At 59.6% G+C, this 23,258-nt stretch overlaps 1 protein-coding gene across 1 annotated transcript in view; it reads right to left on the bottom strand.

The window, feature by feature from the left end:
• Positions 1-2,256: 2,256 nt before the first annotated feature.
• Positions 2,257-23,258, bottom strand: part of WSCD2 (WSC domain containing 2) — a 79,067-nt gene continuing 58,065 nt past the window's right edge. The window contains exons 5-9 of the mRNA XM_055146771.1: positions 15,772-15,893; positions 12,800-12,974; positions 10,979-11,143; positions 8,146-8,346; positions 2,257-4,206 (exon numbers count right to left, since the gene is read on the bottom strand). Coding sequence (XP_055002746.1) covers positions 3,854-4,206; positions 8,146-8,346; positions 10,979-11,143; positions 12,800-12,974; positions 15,772-15,893 — 1,016 coding nt within the window. The 3' untranslated portion in view covers positions 2,257-3,853. The remainder of the gene's footprint in view (positions 4,207-8,145; positions 8,347-10,978; positions 11,144-12,799; positions 12,975-15,771; positions 15,894-23,258) is intronic.

Below are 23,258 nucleotides of genomic sequence, written 5' to 3'. Positions count from 1 at the left end.
ATGGTCCCCCTGCTCCTGTCTCTGGGCTAGCCGTCCCTTACCCCTACACTCACAGTAATAGCTAAGGAACTGGCCCGCGGAGCAGATTCTGTTGCTAAGGAAACCACTTCCTTGGTTACCAGCCTGGGTAGCATTTGTTTTCCAGCGTCTGGATCCTGCAGAGTCACCCCCCTCACACACACACACACACACACACACACACACACACACACACACACACTTTCCAGGAAGATGGGGAGGAGGAGGGGCGGGCCAGTGGAGGGGACAAAGAGAGCAAGAACCGGGGAGGTGTTTGCACCAACAGAGCCAAGATCAAGAACGTCACAGACAAAATGAGGAGAGAGAGAGAGGGAGGGAGAGAGACGGAGGGAGGGGGAAAGAGAAGAAAGAAAAGAAACGAGGTTTAATGGGCAGCTGGAGAAAGTGACAACAGAGGCGGGGAAGTGTGAGGCTCGGAGGCTGTGGAACGGGACAGGAGGGGGGCTGGGAAGCAAAGCAGAGCCAGAAAGAAGGTGGGCGCAGGGTGGGGCCTTTGGAGAAGTGGGGCAGAACCACTGCTGGATGGTTCCCCCACCCCCCGCCCCGCAGCCCCCGGCCCCTTGAGTGCAGAGAGCTGGTCTGCAGCAGGTCCCGGGGCTCCGGAGACACTGGGGGAGCAGGTCCTGCTCTAGGGCACTGGGGCCACAGCAGGATGGGGGCGGGGGATGGTCACTGTGGTGGGAGGGACACTGTGCTGCTTGGGAGCAGAGGACAGCGGCCAGTCCAGCTCTGCTGCCCACCTCTGGGACTCCCTCCTGTGACTGCAGCCCCCCACCCCCAGGTAATAGGGTTCCAAATGACCTTGTGTTGAATGAATGAATGAGTGAGTGAATGCTTTGCGTCCTTTGGGGCCTGATGTTGAGACGCCATGGTTGAAGGTATCAAGGTGGCGAAATCAAGGTTGGACTCACAGTGGTGGCCGGGGAGGAGGCTGCCGGGACGTCAGCGTCATCCCCATCACTGCCCTGCGGGGCTGAGGCATCCCACCCCACCCCAGGGAGGGCCTCGTGGGACGAGGATCCCCGAGTCCGGGAGACCCCAGGAGAAGCCCCTCTTGCTGAGGAGCCGGGCTGGGTTCTGACTTAGAGGGGACCGGAAGCGGGCCTGTTGGTTCGGGCTCAGCCTGGGCCCAGGGTCAAGGCGAGCCCGATCAGGAGTGTGCGGGGTGGCCCAAACAGGGCTCGGGACCCCACGGCTCTTGGCCAGCTCAGGGCCACACTGTCTGTGGGTGTTGTGTGGGGCCTCGGGCCTGGGTGCAGACGTCGCGGGCAGCGGGCACCAGGGGTGTGGCCGGGAGCGGGGCTGTGGGATGGCTTGTGCCCAGAAGGTCAAGCTCAGCCTGGGGCCGGGATGGGAGTTTCCCTGGGACCCGGGGGAGAAATGCTGGCCTCGGGGCTCAGCCTGGGACCGAGGCCTGGCTTGAGACTGGGGTCAGAGGTTAGGTCGGGGCCCAGCTGGTCATCTCAGAAGAACCTGGGCCGCCAACGGGAGTCTCCAGATGAGGCCGACCCCACGAGGCTCCTGCTGTCCCGGCAGATCCTTCCCCCACCCCCTCCCCGAACTTCAAGGGCAGCTCCTGGGCCTCCCCCCTCCCTCCAGGGGGCAACACAAGGCTCCCCCGCAGGCCATTTGCAGGTCTGGACGCTGATGCACGCTGGGGGCTGCTCTCCTCAGGCCTCAGCCTTTCACCGACGCCTCTCCACACCCTGGGCACACAGCAGCACCCCCACCCGGACTCTCCCACACCCGAAAATACCCGGAGGTGCCCCACCCTCAGGAACCCTTCACCAGCCACGCCAGGACATGCCCATCCTTCTAGAATCTTCTTACCCCCCACCCTGACACACACACACACACACACACACACACGCACACACCCATGGTCACCAAAGGCAAAATACATGTGGTTGTCGGCCCTCCACTGTCATCAGGTACCGTGGCCACCCTCGCCTCCCCACAGGTGTGGCCCTGCACCCGGGATCCCCCAACCCCCAACAGAGATGGGACCGTTGTGGCTTCCCCCAAGGGGCCCGTGCTCGAGTGGCACAGAGGGCAGCTGCACACGTGGGTCCTGGCCATCGCGACCGTTACAGGCATGAGAGCAGTTGTGTTGTGTGCCTTAGGATGTTCTCTATCTATGTGTCCCCTCTGTCACGCACCCACGCAGGAAAGCATCGCGTGTGTGGACTCACCCAACACAACACTCCGCCACGGGGGTTAAATTATCAACAAAACTTGCTTTTAATGACGGTGTTGACCTGAGGAGTCTTCAGAGAGAGACAGACAGGACTGTGGTCCGAAGTGACCGCAGATGAGAAGGGGCCCGGGTCTTGGGCCGAGTCTCCCACAGAGAGGGACCTCCCAGGGGGAGGGGAGGCCAGAACCTCTCCTGGGGAGAGAGAAGCCGAGGAAGTCGCCTGGGCGGTGGGGGTGGGACACGGTACAAAATACATTCAGAGACCCCCAGCCCTGGCTCTGGAGGGGCCCCTTGCCTACAGCGGAGGGGGTCCTGGGAGGGACGCCACGAGCCCCACCCCTGGGCCTTCTCTTTGCATGGTGGGTTCCCGGGGGGGCGGGGTTGGGGGAGGGGGGAATGAATTAGTCGTATTCCTCTTAAAAAAATATATCTCTTTACACACGTCTTCTCCGGAGTCTCTTGGCTGTCTGGGAGGGAGCCCCCACCTGCACCACACGGCTCCAGACGGGAGAGCAAAGGGCTGGACCTATGGCTTTTGCATCGATGTGGGGGGCTGGTGTGGGGGGTGGGCGGTGGAAAAGCAACACGGGTGGGGGCAGCGGGGAGCCCCAGGGGGTACGCCTTCGGAGAGAGACGGTCGGGGGCTCTGGTCCTTGGGAATCCTTTGGTCTGATGTCTGGGCTGGAGAACAGGGCGCGCGTGGACAAGAAGGTTCCCCCCTCCCCTGTCTGACGGCCAGGGAATGTGGGTGCTGCAGAGGTGTGGCTCAGTAGGGGTTGGGAGCTCAGAGTGTGGTGCTCTGGACCCCCTCCCACACCAGGAGTGCGGGGAGGGGCCGCGGGGAGGAGCCCGAGAAGAGCCGTGTGAGATCCAAATGCCAGATCTGCCACATGCCACAGTGCCATGGAGGCTCTGGCTCTTGCTAAGATGCTGCAGGCCTCAGTGTGTGTGTGTGTGTGGGGTAAACTGAGGGCCCTGGAGGTGGAGTAGAGGCCCCAAGCCCATGGGCCTTGGCCAGACAGAATCCTGGTCAGAGAGGGCACGAGGCCAGCAGAGTTTCTTCTCAGGAGCGGTGTGGCCTTGGGCTGGGGTCCAATGCAGGAGACCCCACATGAGCACCACTGCCTCCCACCGCCCAGAATGTCCCAAACCCGGGGCCACAGGGAAGCATCCCTGGACCCTCTCCTCAGACTGACGGTAGCCGGGGTCCCCCTTGGTGCCAGTGCTTTGGGGCGGGGAGGAGAAAGGGAGGCCTTAAAAGCTCAGCCGTGGGGCAGGGGGGCCCGGGAACACTTTTTTAAAGCAAGTTTCTTTAGCTCTCATGTCAAGCCCCCGCCCAGGGGAGGACACTCAGCACACACGACTCGGGGACCCCCTTTCACAAGTCAGAGTGGTGTGGACAGGGCCCCCTGGAGACAGAGTGGCGTCCACGTGGCTGCAGCTCCCCCCCGCACCCCACGCCCTCTCCCATCTCCAGGAGCGTGTGGGGACGAGGTGGGTGTCTGGACAGTCTCTTCCCACGAGTCTCCACCGTCATGCAGGAAACTCGGCGGAGGCTAACGCAGCCCCGGGGGTGGCCAGCTTGGTGCAGCCTCCAGCCGCCCCCCGAGGGACGCATCATCTGGGGTAGTAGTTGTCGGGGACGCCGGTGAGGTTCCTGCCGCGGAGCGCGGCGTCCACCATCTTGATGTAGGCGGAGATGGCCTTCTGCATGTCGGCCGTGTAGGGGTCGTACTCCAGCTTCCGCAGCCCCGAGCGCTTGAAGTTGCCGTCCTTCTGGCTCTCCACGCAGAGCAGCCGGTCCTCCCGGACGGCCACGCCCAGCAGGCTGACCATGCGGCCCAGCTGGACGAACAGGTCCTGCTTCAGGTCCTCGAAGTGAACCACCAGCACCTTCTTGCCGAACCGGAGCCAGTCCAGCGTGTGCGTGGCCCACCACGGGGCGTAGTTCCGCACGAACTCTGGCCACTCTGTGGACACAGGGATGATGGGGCCCGCGTGAGCTCAGTGGGTCCAGTGGCCACTGGTCATTGGCCACGGCAGTGGATGTCATCATTTACCATCACGACAGCCTTGACATCGCTGGGCCTTCTGGGTCCCTCCCACCGTGGCATCTGTCTGCTCAGGGTCCACCCAGGCCAGAGAGACGGCACAGCAGGCGAGGAGCTGGCCTTGCACACGGTTGACGAGAGTTCAACCCCTGGCACCCTGAGCACCACCAGGAATGATCCCTGAGCACAGAGCCTGGAGCAAGCCCTGAGTTCAGCTGGGTGTAGCCCCCCAAACCAAGCCTATAGTTGTATATAGCTATTGACTCCATGTGTCCCTCCCCAGGAAGTGGCACCTCCTCATCACCCCACATAACAGAAGAGAAGTTAGAGGCTCAGAGAGGTTAAGGCATTTGCTCAAGGCCACACAGCGAATGACTGGCAGGGCAGGGCTATGAGGTTAATCAGTCTGGTTTCAAAGTCTGGGCTTTTAGCCACGGGGCTACCCTGTGCAGTCATAGTTGTTCTGTAGTAACTGTCATCCTGGGTGCCGAAGGGCTCTCAGGGTGGGAGGATGGGTGAGTGGAGAGAACAGCAGGGGTCGCTGCCGCTGGGAGTGCAGCGGGCAGTGGCTCTCAGGAGACTCCGGCTGTGGGCATGGCTGTGAGGGTTTTGTTCTCAGGCTGCTTGGTAAATATTTATGGCAGTAACTTTAAATTTTCAAACCTTAAAATAGATTATTTACCATCTATCTGGCTAATTGGGCCCACACTGTTATAATGGGGTAAAAGCAGCTGTATCTGAGTGATTAGAGGGAAATGCAGCCTGTATATAGTCTGAGCTTCGGTTCTGCTTCTGTTTTTTTTAAGTTCCCCGCTCCTGAGTCACCCCCACAGCATCCTTGGAGGTATGGGGTGACTGTCCCCCCCACCCAGGTCTCGAGGAGGGAGGGGAGGTGGTGCTTGGCTGCCCAGTAACACAGACCCAGCCTTTAGGGTGATGCTAAATCAGTTGCTGGAGGGAAACTGCCGTGGTGGGGAGGGTCTGTGTCTGCCCACGCCAGCCTCAGACACGGTAAGGAGGAGGGGTTCTGTCAGAAATGCCCTACACACATACATGCACTCTGGCACGCACACACACACTCCACATGCACACATGCACACACATACATGCACTTTATGCACATGCACACACATACATCACACATGCACATACATACATGCACTCTGCACACAGGACTGCACACCCCCCACATTCACACATGCACACACATACATGCACTCCACACACATACATGCACATATGTCACACATGCACGCACATACATGCACTCTGCACACAAAACTCTACACACACCCCACATTCACACATGCACACACATACATGCACTCCGCACGCATACATGCACACACATACATCACACACATACATGCACTCTGCATGCACACATGCACACAAACACACACACTCTGGCATGCACACATGCACACACACATCGCAGTCTGCATACACACATGCATGCACACGGGCTCACTGACCGCTGCTCCCCTATCTTTCTGCCACAGAAGCCCCTGGCCTGATTAACAGCTGAACTGCACTTAATTCCCTGGAGAATCATTAAACACAGTCTCTGTTTCATTAAACAGAACTGGGACAATTCACCTTGTGTAATCATTTCACATAAAACTTTGCTTTGGACCCACTCCAGGGAGACTGTAAAATTAATGTTCTGGAACCCAAAGAGTGTGTGTGTGATTGTGTGAGTGTGGTTGTGTGCATGTGTGGTTGTGTGTGGGCAGGATATTCCAGGCCAAGGGTGTGCTACAGCTGCAACTCTTGGAGCTTCTGGGGGAATCTTATTAAAATGCACATTTGGGTTCAGTGACCTCAGGGGGGCTGCAGGGGTTAAGAGCAGGCCGGCAGCAGCGCCATCCTAGCATCTTCCTTTTAGTGGGCCTGGGGGTGGGGGTGAGGCTGGGGGTGCCTTTGGGGATTCCAGGAGGGTGCCCGGGAGGTGGAGTGCCGGGGTCAGGTCCTGCCACCTCATACTCCATCACCCTGGCAGGTGCCTGCCTCTCCCTGGGCCTCAGTTTCCCCACTCAGTGCTGCCTGCGCCCAGCTGGGGGACCTGCTGTGCTGACGTCTGGCCATCGCCTGGACACGGGGAGTCCCCCCACCCACCCCCCACACCCGGGATTCCAAGATGCAACCAGGACTCAGGCCCCGGAGCTGGTGACCTGGTGCTTTCACAGCAACAGCAGCTTCCTGGCCTGGCACCCGCAGCTCTCTCCCGGGGCTCCCCTCTGGCCCCACAGTACTGGCTGCAGCTCTCTCGGCAGCAAGGGGGCAAGTGTCACCACGCGTCTGAGCCCCCGCCCCCACGGGGAGAGAGGGAGATGGGTGGGAGGAGGGGCAGAGCATGCCTGAACGCTCTGGAAACTCCCCCAAAGAGCCCCGCCCTGGCGGCTGATCAATAACATCGATATGGGGGTGTGGCCGGCAGCGGGCAGCTGATGAGTTAGTGACCCACTTAGCGTGTCCTGTCCTGGGAGGGCAGGACAGAGGGGGGTGGACGGGGAGACACCTCCAAGGGCTCAGACGCCCGGAGGACCCCACAGTGCCCCTCAGGACCCTGAAGTCCCTGGGCTGGGCTGGGCTTGGCCGCACCAGCCACAGAATCCCCGGCTCTCTCCAGCCCTGCCCAGCAGATTTGTTTATTTTTCTTTCTTTGGTTTTGGGCCACACCTGGAGGTGCTCAGGGCTGACTCCTGGCTCTGTGCTCAAGGATCACCCCTGGTGGGGCCCAGGGGGAGCATATGGGGTGCTGGGGATGGAACCTAGGTCGGCGGCCCACTAGGCAGACAGCCTGCACGCTGGGCTAGCACTCGGTCCTACGGAGTGGTCTGAGAGGTTCGGTTTCTAGAGCCTCCCTCCCGCAGGAGACGACACCCCCACTTTCACAGGGGGGTCCTCTGGGTCAAGGGGGGAAGATGGTTCCGGAAAGGGAAGAGCTGGGACCTGAACCCAAGAAATACCCGCGTGGAGTGTGTGTGTGTCCTGAACCTCACAGAGCCCGAGTAGGGGTGTGTGGGGGTGTGTATCTGCGTCTGTGTAGGCCTGTGTGTGCTTGTGTGTCTGTGTGTTTATGTGTGTAGGCCTGTGTGTGCTTGTGTGTCTGTGTGTTTATGTGTGTAGGCCTGTGTGTACTTGTGTGAGTATGTCTGTGTGTTTTTATGTGTAGGTCTCTGTGTGTGTGTCTGTGTTTATGTGTGTAGGCCTCTGTGTGCCTGGATGTCTGTGTCTGCATCCGTGTGCTACATGTGTGTCTGTGTATATATGTGTATACTGTTGCATTTGTGTGACTGTGTGTCTATGCATGTGTTTCTGTGTGTTTTGTGTGTCTATGTGTCTCTGGGTGTCTGTGTGTTTCTGTCTGTGTTGATATGTATGTGGGTGATTATGTGTGTGGATATGTCTCTCTGTGTCTTGTGTCTCTGTGTGTATGTCTGTCTGTATGTGTGTGATTGTGTCTGTGCAGATGTGTGTCTATGCCTGTACTTTCGTGTATGTGTCTGTGTGTCTCTGTGCGTCTCTGTATATATGTGTCTGTTTATGTCTGTGTTTCTGTGTGTGTGTGTCTCTGTGTGTGAAAGTGTGTATGTCTCTCTGTCTCTCTGTGTCTCTGTGTGTCTCTGTTTTGTGTCACTGTGTGTATGTATGCGTGTTTCTGTGTGTATCTCTGTATCTCTGTGTGTTTCTGTGTGTGTGTGCCTCTGTTTACAGCACACACCTATTCGGCAGCCAGCTACCCTGGATCCTCGCCCCCATGCCCCTCCCAGTGCCCCCAGCTCTCCCCCAAGGAGGCACCCCTGGCCCTGCCACCCCCGACCCCGAGGCCCGGCCCTTCCCCTCCCCCCATACCTTTGCCCTTCCAGTGCGCATGGGCCGCGAAGCCGATGTGGCCGCCGTACTTGCGGTTGAACTCGGCCATGAGCGCCTTGTAGGGGTTCCGGATGAGCAGGATGGCGGCGTCGAAGGCCTCGATCTCCTTCTGGCCGCTCTCGTGCGTCTTGATGCAGATGGTCCTCCCGCTGCGCCAGTGGTCCCGCTCACCTTTGAACCCTTCCCCCGGGGCCGGAGGGGGTGAGAACACAGCTGGTGAGACCGGGCCACCAAGAGGCCCCCACCCCGTCCCAGTTAGGGCACCCCAGGATTCCACATGCCTGCCAGCCTTCCCTCACTCATTCCCTGAGGCCACGTTTCATGAGCACCTACTATGTGCCCGACACAATAATTTCCCCAAAATGTCTGAGTCTTCTTAGTTTTGAGAATCTACTTTACGCAGAGGCACAGGGGAATGGGTCAGTGGTCATGCGTGGGTGCCCCGAGGGGCTGCTGGGAGGTCCTGAGGATGGCAGCTAAACCACCCCACCCAGACCGGGAGAGAAGTGGGTGTCTGCCAGCGTCGCAGCTGGCCCTGTTCCCGCTGTGAGCCTCCGGGTGAGAAGGACGTGCCTGGGGTGGGGCGGGTGGGGAGGGGCGCCGGGGAGAGACTGGGGTCCGGTCTGCAGCGTGGAGCAGAGTCCAGTCCACTGAAATCCACACGCTCTCCCTCGGGGCTCCCCAGGCCCCCCGAATCTCATACGAGAAACCTGGACGGCCCGTAGACAGATCATCAGGCCCGAAGGAGATGCCCCAAGACACTCCACACCCCCGACGCTCAAAGAACTGCAGTAACAACCAGCAAAACCCCCTAAACTCGGTTTGAACTTGCCGCACTGGTGGGGTTTTTTTTGGAGGGGTTGGGCTGGAGGGGAGCAGTTTGGGCCACACCCTGTGGTACTCAGGGGCTACTCCTTGCTCTGTGCTCAGCTGCAACTCCCCGGTGGTGCTCAGGGGACCCTGTGCAGTGTCAGGGCGGGAACCAGGATCATTTGCATGCGAGGGAAGCGCCTCCGCCTGGAACTGTCCCCAGGCCCTTTGCAGCGCTGTCTATGAGCACGACGCTGTTGGCCGCCAGACGCGCCCGTCCCTTTCTTCCCTGGAGTCCGACACCCCGCTCCAGCTGTGACCCGCAAGGCAGCGCCGGCAGCGCAGAACCAGGCAGGCTGTTCTGCGTTTGAACCCTCGCCGGGACCCTCTGATCAAGTCTTTAATTTTCACTGCGACCTTTAATTCCCTGGGCCACACGCGACGAGCATCAGCGATCATGAATGATCAGAGCAGCCCGGACAGGTCCTTCCTGCCTGCTCTAGTTTGTGCCTGCGGACGCAGGACCAGAGGGGCATAGTAACCTGCTCAAAGTCACAGAGCCAGGGAACAGTCTTCGGCCAAAGACAGTTTCTCCTGTAGAATCAGCACCCCCCAAAACCTCTCCCCCCACCCAGAGGCGGCACCCTGCTCCCCGCACACCCACCGGCACTCCTGCCCCCGCTCCAGTTCCCGGGAATGACATCACGGTGAGGTGGAACGTTAACACTGGGAACTGTGAAGCCGGGACACGCTGCGTTGTGGTTCCCTGCCGGCCCATCGAGTCAGACCTCGGTGACTTGGGCCAAATCGTTTCTCTTCTCCAGTCTCAGCGTTCACACCCGAGGCACCTGCCCCCTCCCTCCCCCGTCCTTGGCCCCTTCTCTGAAGGAGACAGAGGCCACTCTGGGCACCGAGCAGTGGCACAGGCCACGGCCAGGGGTCCTGGGCGCTCTGCAGATGCCCACCGGGCCGCCAAACAGGGCTCTGGTCCACCATGGATGGGTGAAGCTGTGGGGCTTGGGGTGGGAGCCAATGTACTCGGCATGGAGAAGACCCCAGTAAACAGTAGGCGCCCCACAGATGCCCGCCAAGGAAACCCAATTCCACTTCCTGAGTGGAGCACTGCCTTTCAGCCTGACCCCGCCGGCAAGTGGGCTGTCAGTTACGTGGCATGACTCCCCCGGCTGGACAGGACTGACTGCAGAGAGCGGGAAGACTGGGTCAGGGACGGGCTGTTGAAAAACGACTGATCTTGCTGGTGTGTCGGGGTCTCGGTCCCTGCACACAGGAGGGACTCAGCAAACTTGTGCAGTGACCTAAGTGCCGGGGAAGGGGCCAGGCACATAGTAGGTGCTCAATAAATGTGTCTAATCCAGTGAATGCAGGGACTCAGAGTCGCAGGACATGCGTGTGGGTCTAAGGGGGAAGGAAGGAGCTGCTCAGAAGGGGTGCTCCATGCCCACCTGGGGGAGGTCTCCCCCTGGCCCGGCCAGCACCCCTCAGGCCCCTGCCTACTTACCTTTATTTTTTGAGGGAGCACACATGGCAGTGCTCAGGGTACACTCCTGGCTCTGTGCTCAGGGATCACTCCTAGCTTTGCACTCAGGGATCACTCCCAACTCTGCTCAGGGCTCACTCCCGGCTCTGTGCTCAGGGCTCACTCCTGGCTCTGTGCTCAGGGGTCACTCCTGACTCTGTGCTCGGGGCTCACTCCTGGCTCTGTGCTCGGGGCTCACTCCTGGCTCTGTGCTCGGGGCTCACTCCTGGCTCTGTGCTCGGGGATCACTCCTGGCTCTGTGCTCGGGGATCACTCCTGGCTCTGTGCTCGGGGCTCACTCCTGGCTCTGTGCTCAGGGATCACTCCCGGCTCTGTGCTCGGGGCTCACTCCTGGCAGGCTCAGGGGATCCTATACGGTCCCGGGGATTGAACCCGAGTTGGCCGTGTGCCAGGCGAGCGCCCGACCGGCTGAGCCGCCTCTCCGGCCCCGCTGTGCCCTCTCACCTTTGTTGTAGAGGGAGCCGTCGAAGTAGTAGCTGCCCGTGTAGAAGCCCGTGGCCAGCTCGATGAGGTGGCGGGCCCACGTGTTGCCGGCGCCCGGGAAGCTGGCCAGAGCGATGAGCTGTTTGGACTTGGCGGGGAGGAACCGTCGGTCCATGCAGCGATTGTCTGCAGAGCAGGGCACAGACGGGGCGGGTGGGCACCTGGACGCCCAGGGGCCCCTCCAGGCCCTGCACCCGAGTCCCTGAAAGGAACCTTGCCAGCCTCTAGTTACCCCGTTTGTAAAGTGGGAACAACCATCCTGTCCCCCAGGGTGATGAAGCCTGGCAGAGGACGTCTCATCAGGGGCCGTACGGGTAGACGCTGGGGTCACCTTGTAGGGGGGTCTCCTTGGCCACCTCCCCAGTGCCACCCTGCTCACGCAGAGAATGTTTCTGTCCAGCTGCGTTATGAGCGCTGCGAGCTGGGGCAAGCCCCTCGCTCTGAGTCTTCACGTCCCCCCCAGAAAGTGGCCACGGGTCTGGCTCTCGCCCTCGGGAAGAAACGAGGGCACCAGCGCGAAGATGCAGAGGAAGGCTTTGACCCTCAGGGCACAAAGGAGGTTCCGGAGAAATCTTATCATTGAGCCTCTACCTCTATCACCACCACCTCCACAATGCTGTGACCACCATGACCATGACCACCGTCACCACCACCACGACCACACCATCACCACCTCCACCACCATCAGCACCATCAGCACCATCAGCACCATCACCACCACCACCATCACCACCACTATCACCACCATCAACACCACCACCACCACCACCACCATCACCACCATCACCACCACCACCACCACCATCAACACCACCACCACCATCAGCACCATCACCACTACCATCACCACCACCACCACCATCAGCACCATCAGCACCACCATCACCACCACCATCACCACCACCACCACCATCAGCACCATCACCATCACCACCACCATCACCACCATCAGCACCACCACCACCACCACCACCATCACCAGCACCAGCTCCTCAACACCAACATCTCATCACCACCTCCACCACCATCACCCCCGTGTCACCCTCTACCAACCATCCCCACCACCATGACTAACACCACCACCGCCACCATACCACCACAGGCACCATCACCGCTATCATTTTAACATTAAAGACTGGGAGCTGCTGGAGAGAGAACTGGAGAGAGACAGGAAGGGCGGGTTCTATGGCAAAGGAAGAGGAAGTAGAGAGAAGGACGGAGTGGCCCGAAGAAAGAAAAGGGGAGCTGGAGCAATAGCACAGCGGGGAGGGCATTTGCCTTGCACGCAGCTGACCTGGGTTCAATTCCCAGCATCCCATCTGGTCCCCTGAGCACCACCAGGAGTAATTCCTGAGGGCAGAACCAGGAGGAACCCCTGTGCATCACCGGGTGTGACCCAAAAAGCAAAACATATAAATAAATGAGAGAGAGAGAGAGAGAGAGAGAGAGAGAGAGAGAGAGAGAGAGAGAGAGAGAGAGAGAGAGGGAACTTAGAGAAGAGGGGACAGAATCTCACTGCTGAAGGACCCTTGGAGGTCGGTCAACGGCTGACAACTCTGTTGTGCAGAAGGAGGAAGCCAGGCCCAGGAGGGTGGCGGCTAACCCAGGCGCCTGCGGTGGTCTGTGGTGAAGGCCCGGGTGCCCCCTCCCACCGGGATCCCCCCCATCGCTGTGAGAGGAGCCGAGTGGAGACCCTCGGTGGGGGCCGGGGTAGGGCCGAAGAGGCCCCCGCCCTGCCGGGCCACCCTGCCTGCCGGGGGCTCCCGGGAGGAGCCGGCTCACCTTGGACCTGCGTCTGGTAGACGATGAAGTACCGGGGCGTGCCGCAGTTCTCGAACTCCTCGGCGCTGCACTTCTGGGCACAGAGCTGCTCGTCCTCTCGGTCGTGCAGGGGGAAGCGCGTGGTGGGGAAGCCACAGTGGCAGGCGGTGCCCGCCAGGGCCGCCAGCGGGTACTCCTGGGGGAGGCGAGAGAGGCAGAGGACAGGCCACTGACCTGGGGCCGCCCGACCCCTCGGGCAGAGCACCCCCGTCACGCTCCTCAGCCCCCTCCTGTGTCTCTCCCCTAACCGGAGGGTCCCCCTACTTCATCCATCATGTCCTCTCGGACAACTCTTCCCTCCGTGCAGGTACCCTCGGACTCTCCTGTCCCCCAGCGTTATGGAGGTTTGACGGACACACAGACTCTGGGTACCTTCTCGGGGCCTGTATCAACGCCCCGGAAGCACCACAATCACTCCAGGGACAAGCTGCATGGCCAGGGTTGATCTTCACAAGGCACATGGTCATCCAGGCCAGGGCCAGACCCAGGAACTGACCAGAGTGAAAGCGTCAGGGACTAGGAGCGAAACCCCCGCGTCTGAGTAGGTTCTTTTGGTCAAAGGGCAAAGTAGGTTACAAGCGGCAAAACTTGACAAGAATATGAAGACACAGACGATTGGGGTTGATGGGTTTGGGCTATACCCGGTGATGCTCAGAGCTTACTCCTGGTCTGCCCTCAGGGATCACTTCCGGGAGGTGCTGGGTGGGTGGGGGGGACCCCAGAGGGTGCCGGGGATCCAACCAGGGTCAGCTTTGTGTAAGGCAAACGCCTCCTTCCTTCCAATTCTCTCTGGCCCTGGGCTTGTGAATGTTATGGGAAACGTGTGGGAATGATACAGAACACACGGTGTGGTAGGGAATCATCAAGGAACAGAGGCCGATGGCAGAATGTCAGCAATTTGCTCTGCAAGGCCAGGGGGAGAAGCGGCCTTTGTTCTAAGAGGTGGAACCTGCATCTAATTTTAAAACAGGGCCTTTAAAAGTAAATAGAAAATAACTAGCGGGGGAGAAGATTCCTGGAACCATCTGCTGCCTGATACGTGTATGCACGGCGGTCACCCCCGCAAGCCAGCAAACGACTCTCGAGTCCCCGGCCACTCTGTCTGTGGCCTCTCTTGCTCTCCTGTCCTTAGCCACCGGCCCATCTCTCTGAAGCCAAGTGGCCTTCAGAAGCCCTCGCCTCAAAGCAAACCTGGCATCATTCCCCCACCCCCACCCCCACCTCCACCCCCCAAGTACTACTCAGGGAGCAGATATCCCTGCCTTTCTGTTCTGCAGACAGATGTGACTGGAAGCCAACAACCCAGCTCAACTCGAAATAGACACCAGCCAGGGCAGGGGTGCTGAGGGCCCCCCAACTCTCCTGCGAAAGTTGCGACTGCTGGAGGAACATGATGGGGGAAAGACACTTTGATTTCTCCCCCCCTGGAGGAGTGAAAACAATCATGGCAGCGCCTTTCTGTCTGTCTCAGGCCCATGGACCCCACTTGGGTGACCCCCCCCCCGAAGTCTGATAGTGGCAGGAGGCCCACGATGCCAGCTGTGTTATGGATCCTCCGTGCAGCCCCTCACTGCCTCGACCTGCCCTCGCCAAGAGATCCCACCCTGTCTGCCCCCTGGAACAGCATCTGAGGAAGTGGGCAGGGTGGGAGCTGGGGGGAGCCACCCGTGGCTGTCGGCTCCAGACCCCAGCCCTGAATTCCACTGGAAGCCGCTGCTCACGAGAGCCCGCTAACTAAGCAAGCTCCCTGCTGCGTGGCTGGCTCCAGGGCCCGGCTACACAGCTGCCGTGGTTCTAACCGTTACTGAGGAGGAATGGCAGCATCTGACGGAAGATGGGAGCACAGACACAGGAGCACTCGGGACCCGACTGGGGTCATTTTGTTCTGATCGGGGGCGAGGTGGGCCACACTTGGCGATGCTCAGGGGTCACTCCTGGCTCTGCACTCAGGAGTCACTACTGGCATCCCTCGGGGGATCACATGGGGTGCCGGGGATTGAACCCTGGTCAGCTGTGTGCAAGGCAATCACCCTATCTGCCTTACTATTTTTTTTTATTTTAATGAATCACCTTGAGATACAGTTACAAACTTTCATGGTTACGTTTCAGTCATACAATGGTGAGTGCCCATTCTCCACCACCAACGTTCCCAGTATCCCTCCCGCCACCCCCACTCCTTCCCACCCCCTGCCTCTGTGGCAGGCACAATCCCTCTTACTCTCTCTCTGCTTCTGGGAGTTATGGTTTGCAGTACAGGCACTAAGCAGCCGTCATGTTTGGTCCATAGTCTACTTTCAGCCCGCATCTCCCATCCCGAGCGAGCCCTCCAAGCATCATTCACTTAGTGGTCCCTTCTCCGTCCCAACCCCCGGGTTGCCTGACTATTGCTCTGGCCTTGTTTGAGTTTTCTAAACCCTGAGAGTCCCTTTACATTTAGTGGGGAAGACAAGGGCCACAAAGTTGCAAGAAAAGGTCTTGATTTGGCGCTGAGCTTTGGAACTTGCAGAATTGACGGGGTGGCTGAGCCAGAGAGTGACTGCCACCCCGAGCCTCGGCCGAGAACGGCCCCAGGACATCCAGGCCACCTGATCGCTGGTGCCCTCAGGCCTAGATGCTGCACAGCCCTGGACCCCCACATCCTTGCTAGGACGGGGCCCTCCTGCCGCCACAGGCTGGGACGGGCGACCGTGCTGGGGGCATCCATGGCCCAGGCCCTGTTTACACGCTGTCCCCAATGTGAGCTTTCAGCATGGCCGCCTCGGGGGAAGACCTCCCCGCAGGATGCCGAACGCCGGGGTCCACTCAAGCCGGCACTGCTGGGAGAGCCCCCCGAGAGGTGCTCCCCATCACAGGTCACAGGAACACCCCTTCTCCCGCCAGGCATGGGGGTCCATGCCCCTCCCCAAGCTCTGGAAACGGGGCCCCAGGCTCACCTTCTCGGTGCAGAGGTCAACACACTTGTCCACGGACATGTTGAGCATGGCCACGGTCACGGGCAAGGCCAGGGACAGGTTGTCGGGCCTGCGGAAGCAGCCTCGAAAGACGGCACTTCCGTCTGGAGAGCCAGAGAGGATAAACGGGGCGTCAGATGGAGCAGGCGGAAGCCGAAGGTGCGAGGCGGCCAAAGCCCTCCCTGCCCCGGGGCCACCCAGTTAGCCAAGAAGGAGACTGCTGGGGACCGGACCCCGGCCCGGTCACCAGCACCCAGGCCTCAGACACCTCCCTCTGGCCTTCGTGTCTCCTTCTCTGGATCTTGCTTGGTGTCACCGCTCAGGACACGCTCCACGCCCAGACCAGAGGGCTGGACGCTTGGGGGCAGGTGTGGGTAAGCAAAGGACTCAGGGCTGCCCTTCCCTGGTGGTAGCAGTGGGGGGCAGTAAGCCGGGACCTTCTGGGCTGCCCGGGACCCTCTGAAAGCCCCGCCTGCTCTCTCCCTGCTAGATCAGCCCATCAGCAGCTCAGGGAAACTGCATTTCACAGGCTCTGGGGGGCAGAGCACTGGGGAGAGGGGAAGAATGCACAGCTGCCCTCCCCCCCCCCCGCATCAGCCTGGACGGTGAACTGCACCCAGAGTGACCCCGTGGGAAGGAACGAGGTGTGGCCCGGGGTAGGTGTGCGCACCGCAGCCTTCCCTACACGTCCTGTGTTATTATTCCTGTGCTATTTACAGAGGGGCCGGCAGCAGAGCCCTGGGTGAGCTGGGTGTAGGATGGGAGCTCGGGGGAGTCTGTGCATCAGGAACAAGGGCGCTGGGTGCCGGGGACAGGGCACCAGGGGCTTAGGGGCGCTTGGACTCTGCTTCCGTCCCAGGCGCCAGCCCCGAGCACTGCCCGGTGTGGCTCGGGAGAGCCCTGAGCACATATTCACAGCTAGCACTGCCCCCTGGGCCCCCGGAGAGCTGCTTGGGACGCTCCCTGCCAATAAAATGATGTTCTAGCTTAATCTAGAGACCAGGGCGAGCGCGAGGTACGTGCCCACTGAGAACCGAGAACATCCAGCTCCACCCCTTGGAAAATGTCAGCTTGGCCAAGTTGACCTCTCAGTACCAACCTCGAAAGTACCGTGGACAGACGGGGCCCCTGGAGGGCTCTCGGAGAAGCGGGAGCCATGGTTGATCTTGGGGCTGCCTGGCAAGGTGTAGGCACCCCAGTTTGGACAAACGCCTGTTCTTGGGCTTGCCTTAAAAATTTGGGGATTGGGGCGGGAGAGAAAGTATGGCGGGTAAGGCATTTGCTTTGCGTGCAGCCGACCTGGGTTCAATCCCCAGCATCCCATATGGCCCCATGAGCACCGCCAGGAGTGACTCCTGAGTGCAGAGCCAGCAATAACCCCTAAGGATCACCAGGCGTGACCCAAAATAAAACAAAACTCTGGGGATTTACATCGACAAGTTTTACTGACACGGAGAGATTTCCCTCAAAAATCTGGGCACGCCTTGTCCAGTTAGTTGAAGCAATTGGACAAGGGGCTCAGAAAAGAAGGAAATGCCCCCAAACCACAAAGTCACTTCCTGCTCCGATTCCCCGATTATCGTAGGTCCCCCGGGTGTCATTCAGCTTGTCAGTGTGGCAGGAACCAATCCTTCAATAAATCTCCTAATGCACTAGCAGGAACTAGAATTACGCTAACACGATGATTATATCACTCTTATTCTACGGCAATAATCATAACGATAGAATCATACACATATCCATCTATTCTGCTGGTTCTGTTCGTAGAATACTGACAGGACAGAACTATGTGGTCATTTTGACTTCAGATTTTTAAATACTGAGGTATCATGACTTGCCATTGGATTGAAATGAACATCTTTTTTTTTTTTTTTGGTTTTTGGGTCACACCCGGCAATGCACAGGGGTTACTCCTGGCTCATGCACTCAGGAATCACTCCTGGCGGTGCTCGGGGGGCCATATGGGATGCTTGGAATCGAACCCAGGTTGGCTGCGTGCAAGGCAAACGCCCTCCCCGCTGTGCTATCGCTCCAGCCCCTGAAATGAACATTTCAGGCCTGTAATGTGGCTCCACGTCCGTTTCCCACTCTTTGGCATTCTTCGTATAGTTGCATATACTTTTATGTCATCAAGACGAGTTTAGCAAGTTAAAAGTATGGGTCCTGAGAGATTGTACAGTGGCTCAGCACTTGTCCTGGATGCAGCCAACCTGGACTCAGTACTGGCACCGCCCCTGGTTGCTGAGCACTGTCAGGGGTGAGCCTGAGAGAACCCATAGGCATCCTTGCGTCCCTCCCATGCCTCTGATGGCCAGCAAACCTAACAGCGGTGGGGCTGGCGGGGGGAAGGGGTCCCTCTCTGGGTTGCCTGGCAACCACAGGGCATAGCAGAGGGGAGAGGGGGTTCCCCTGACCCTCACCTACCCTCCATGCCCGGTACTTCTCCGCAGACCCCCGGAGCAGCACCAGGTTTTGCATCTCCGCTTCCTTCGCTGCCTGCCAAGCCTTGTCAGGCACAGGAGAGGGGGTGCTGGGGCGTCTGCCGGAGGCCCGGCCAGCGGGGTGTCTCCCCAGGAGGCTGAAATCGTGGGCACCCTCCCCTGGAGCTGAGCGCCAGGGCTTCCGACACACCCCGAGGATGTGTAGAGAAAGGGCACAGCTGCAGCCCCAGCTCAGGGCCTCTGGGTGGGGGGGCCCTCCCTGGCCAGTCTGTGTGCTCTGGGGGTCTCTCTTGGGTCTGAAGGAGGCCAGTCCCCTCCTTCTGCTGGGACCCGAGGCCGGGGGCCCAGCCAGGGGCTCCGGTAGTGGCCGTGCAGCTGGGGCCCTACAACGGAAGCCAAACTCGTCCCTGCACCGGCCGCTCAGCTGAGCTACCCGGGCCAGAGTGTGAGTCCCAGTCCAGCTCCGCTTCTCCTGACACGCAGCTGTCCCCTGTCACACACGGGCAGCGTCCCCAGCAAGGTGCCCTTGGCACCTCCCTCTTGCCCCAACCCGAACCTGGGCAACTTCCTCTCTATGAACAGGAGGGCCATGCCCAGAGGCCAGGGATGAGCCTCGAAAGCCGCAGTGAGAAGGGTGGAGGGAGCCGGCAGCTCCTTGGGTTTGTCCGTCCATCCGTCTCCTTAACCAGCTGCTCTTACACGGCGGGAGGGCACGGAGGCCCCCAGCCTGGCATCTCTGCCAGGGCCTTCCCCCCACCAGCCTGGCCCTGGGGAGGGCAGGGAGATGGTGGGGGGGCCCAGCTCAGCCAGCTTGGTCTCCCTTTGACATTTAAGCATCTGCTAATGAGTCCCTGACCCTCAGTTTACAAGGGAAGGCAGAGTGCCAGGTCCTGAATACTAAATCAGGTGAGGGCTTAGCCGCCTTAAAGGGCCAGCACGGGAGCAGAAGCTGAGGCTGGGGTGGTGGTGGTTGTGGGGGGGGCGTGGTGGTCTCTCTGGTGGGAGGCATGGGCTGTGAGGGGAGAGTGGGAAGTCTGGACCCCCAGGTTCATTAACGTGCCAGATGGGATATCTTTCTACTGTCTGGTCTAGTCAACTTTTGAGGAGCACTGATGAATTTGTGGGGGGGGGGGCGGGGGTTGGCGCTTCCCCAAGTCTGGTGGCAAGGGAGGGAGGATGGTCCCGGGTTTGGGGAGCACTCTGGAGGCCGTTTCTGTCTGCTGGCTGCTCCCCTCCTTGGCTTGACGTGAGCAAGACCTGACCTCATCGGGGGCAAGTCAACTGACAATGTTCCGGATCTTTGAGACTTTCCTGTCTGGGAGGGAAATCCGGCATGGAATTGGGGCCACTACAATCCCCAGCCCACAGGGCGAGAATGTCGCCCCCTGGAGGTGTGCGGTAGAGGGTCCATGGAGGGTAACTGGGAACAGCGGCAGTGACCATCGCCACGGCCCTCCGGTGCTGTTGGCAGTGTGGCATGAGCTCCACATGTCACCTCGCACTCACCCTGCTGCTCTCCTGGGTCACAGGCAGTGGTCCCAAGATGAACAGGATTCAATTTCCATGCCCCTCTGGGCCCGCTTCAGCCCATGGGGAACAGTTAGGACAGGACCCGGCTTATTCCACACCACCCCTTCGTTTCCTCATCTCTCTGCAGAATTTGCCCCGTTCTGACATGGCTGGGCTCCAGAGACTGCACGCTTAGCCCCCCCCACCCAGATTTCCCAAAACCCCTCTCTTGGTTGGGGGGGGGGCTACCACCAGAGTCTGGGGAATCACAGGAGCCTCTGCCCCACCCTCTGCCCATGCCAGTGCTGCTTCTCCAGGCCAGCCGGGCTGGTGCAGTGCAGCCATTATTCTCAAGAGGCGAACAGAGCGGCCATCCATCAGCCCTCTTTGCTGGGGGCCCGAGCAAGAGACGCTGCAGAGCAGCTACAAAGATCTCCGAGGCCCTCTCATCCCTTTGTTCTGGGCCATCACCAAAGGAAAAAAAATTAAAAAATGAGGGGCTGGAGCGATAGCACGCGGGTAGAGCATTTGCCTTGCACGCGGCCAACCCGGGTTCGAATCCCAGCATCCCATATGGTCCCCTGAGCACCGCCAGGAGTAATTCCTGAGTGTAGAACCAGGAGTAACCCTTGTGCATCACCGGGTGTGACCCAAAAAGCAAAAAAAAAAAAGAAAGAAAGAAAGAAAAAAAATTAAAAAATGAGGGAAATAGCACCAGGCAGTGGCTTCAAGGCAGGCACGAGAGAGTCCCCTTGGGTCCTGAAGGAGGCCACTTCCCCCAGCCACCCCCTCGGGGTAATTAGGCCAGGCTCCATGGCACTAAAGATGCCAGCCGGGAGGGGCAAAGGCGGTGCGCTGGGAGCCGTTAGCAGCGCCTGTAATCAGAGAGAGACTGAATTACAGAAGGAACCTAACTGTCCGAGGAGAATTCAATCCCGCTATTTTTAGGCCGCACCAAAGGCTCCGCGGGCGCTTGGAAATTCAAATCGCTTGAATTGGGTGCTACGGAGTGAGACGAGGAGGAGCTGCTCGTTCGAGGAACGGGGGTGCGTCACCTCTCCTCCGAGACACGCACCGGGCCGTGCGTGTGGCAGAGTCTCTCTCTGGTTTGCCAGGAACAACATTTTACGGGTTGGCATTGTCCCCAGTGCACAGATGAGGCACTGGAGGCTCAGGGCGGCGGGGGGGGGGGAAATCAGTGGATTGCCCAAGGTCCACAGGGCCAGTGAGCAGGAAGGCTGGGATAAGACGCAGAATCCTCCTGGCCTCAAGCCCTACACGCTCCCCCAGGCCTTCCTGGATTCTGCGTAGGGGAGAAGAATGAGTCAACTGTCCCTCACCCTGACGCAGAAGAAGCAGGGTCCTGTCATCATCTCCTCTTCTCCTGGTCCTACACAATGGACACAGGAACGGGGGGCTGTTTGGTGGGGAGTGGGTCGGGGTGGGGCGTATCTCTATCCGGGAGAAGGCAAAGTCTCCAAGCAGCAAAGAAGGAGCTAGACACGCTCCACCCACCCGCTATGCCTTTCCAGGCTCATCAGAGGCCGCCCACACCAACAGTGGACAGGATGGGGCATCAGAGGGGACAGATTGCAAGCGCTGAATGCGATCCTTCTACTACCCTGGGAACAACCTCCCCACCCCATGCCCACCCACCAAAAAAGGTCAGAGCTTGCAAAAGGGCATGAGGTCTGCTGGGTAAACTGTGAACCACGGGTCAAGGATATTTGCCCTCGCAGGGAAAACGCAAACTTCATGCAAGTGTCTCCAGAAGAGAGGGTGGAACAAGAAAGAGGCTGAGGTGCTGGCCTTGGGAGCGGCAGAGTTGACGGGGATTCAGCACCGTGGACAGCTGCCAGCGAGGGCCAGCCCGCACCCTGGCCCCCACCTGGCAGAGTTCCACGTCCTCATAAGGAACCTCACCAGGCAAACCTTGTAAGACTTTTCCGGGCCATTTTCCTGCAGCATCTTGCAAAGCTGCAGTGTTCCTCAAATCGGCAGGGCTTTTATTTATTTATTTTTTTTGTTTCCCCCAGGAGGAGAGCTACACTTGCTGACACATTTAGCAAACATAAAGCAAAAACCCACACTGCGGTGAAAAATGTAATCCAGCCAAGAAGGATGTCCATTTCTCGGTTCTTCTGTAGCCGGGGCAAAGTGCTCCCGTGCCCAAGCGTCTGTGTCGAGGTTTGAAAAATTGCAGGGTGCCTGCCCCATTCGCGCCACCAACCCCGTAATGCTCTGGGGACAGAGGGGACGTGCCATCAACCTCAGAGACCTGGAGGCTGGCTCCCGAGCCCTGGGGGGCCCCCCTCCCTGAGCAGTGCCGGGCAGTGAGAAGCAGCCTCTGAATCCTCACGATTATTCAGAGTCTGTGCCACAGCTCGGGGGAGCAGGGCGAGGGTACGGGGGTAATGCCAATGATTGACAACAAATGTCACTAGAGTCCCCCTGCCACACACACACACACACACACACACACACACACACACACACACATTCCCCGCAGTGTTTACTGCAGATGCCAGTCCCATGGGCCATGACCTGGGAGGTTTCCCGCCAGCATTTACTTGTGTCTAAATCAGAGAGGCTCAGAGCACTGGGGGGTTGGAGCAGAGACACTAGGGAAGGCCGAGAATCAGAACCCAGAGCAGATGAGCGAGTCGGGGCCGGCAGAGCCAGAGGCTGGGATCTTGACACCACTCAAGAAATCAAGATATGGGGCCCAGGAGATAGCACAGCAGGGAGGGCGTTTGCCCTGCATGCAGCCAACCCAAGTTCAATCCCCTGCATCCCATAATGTCCCCTGAGCACCACCAGAAGTAATTCCTGAGCCACACACACACACACACACACACACACACACACACACACACACACACACACACAAGATCTCCAGGGATGCAGGGGCTGGTTTGGGGAAGCATGACCACGGCTTCCTGTCCCTGATGCCAGGCTCTGTGAGGAGGCCAGGACCTGAGCCCCCCTTCCCCCTCCTCCCATCAGGACCATCAGCTCCCTGCAGCTGAAGGTTTCCTCCCAGAGACCGTTTGCTGGACTCGGGCATGTTTGCTGGACTTCACAAAGCCTCGGTTTCCTCACTGGAGAACAGAGATAATAAACAATGGCAACCCCCCCCCCCCCCCAGAGCTGGAAGACAGAGAGTAACATGGGGCGGGCCTGTGGGGATCAGCCCAGGGCCTGGCCCAGGGATGAGTCGGTTTCTCTATGTGGGAGCAGGGGGGGGGGAGCACTCTGCAATGCTCAGGGCACCTCCCAGCTCCGCGCCTGAGGCTCATTCCTGGCAGTGCTCAGAGGATCGTGGGGTGTGGGGCTGGGACCCGGGCCGCCTGCACAAACACAGTTCCGGTTACTGAGAGGCGCAGAGAGGGGCAGGACACAGGGCGGCAGAGCCCCGACAGCACTGACCAATGGGGCTATCCTGGGGCGCACTGACGGCCCCCGGCTGCCCACACGTGTCCTGAGCCCTTCTGCCCCGTGTGTGTGTGTGTGTGTGGA

The sequence above is a fragment of the Sorex araneus genome, chromosome 9 (genome assembly GCF_027595985.1).
Source record: "Sorex araneus isolate mSorAra2 chromosome 9, mSorAra2.pri, whole genome shotgun sequence".
In the NCBI taxonomy this organism is placed as follows: domain Eukaryota; kingdom Metazoa; phylum Chordata; class Mammalia; order Eulipotyphla; family Soricidae; genus Sorex; species Sorex araneus.
This window is presented reverse-complemented; position numbering and strand designations above follow the sequence as displayed.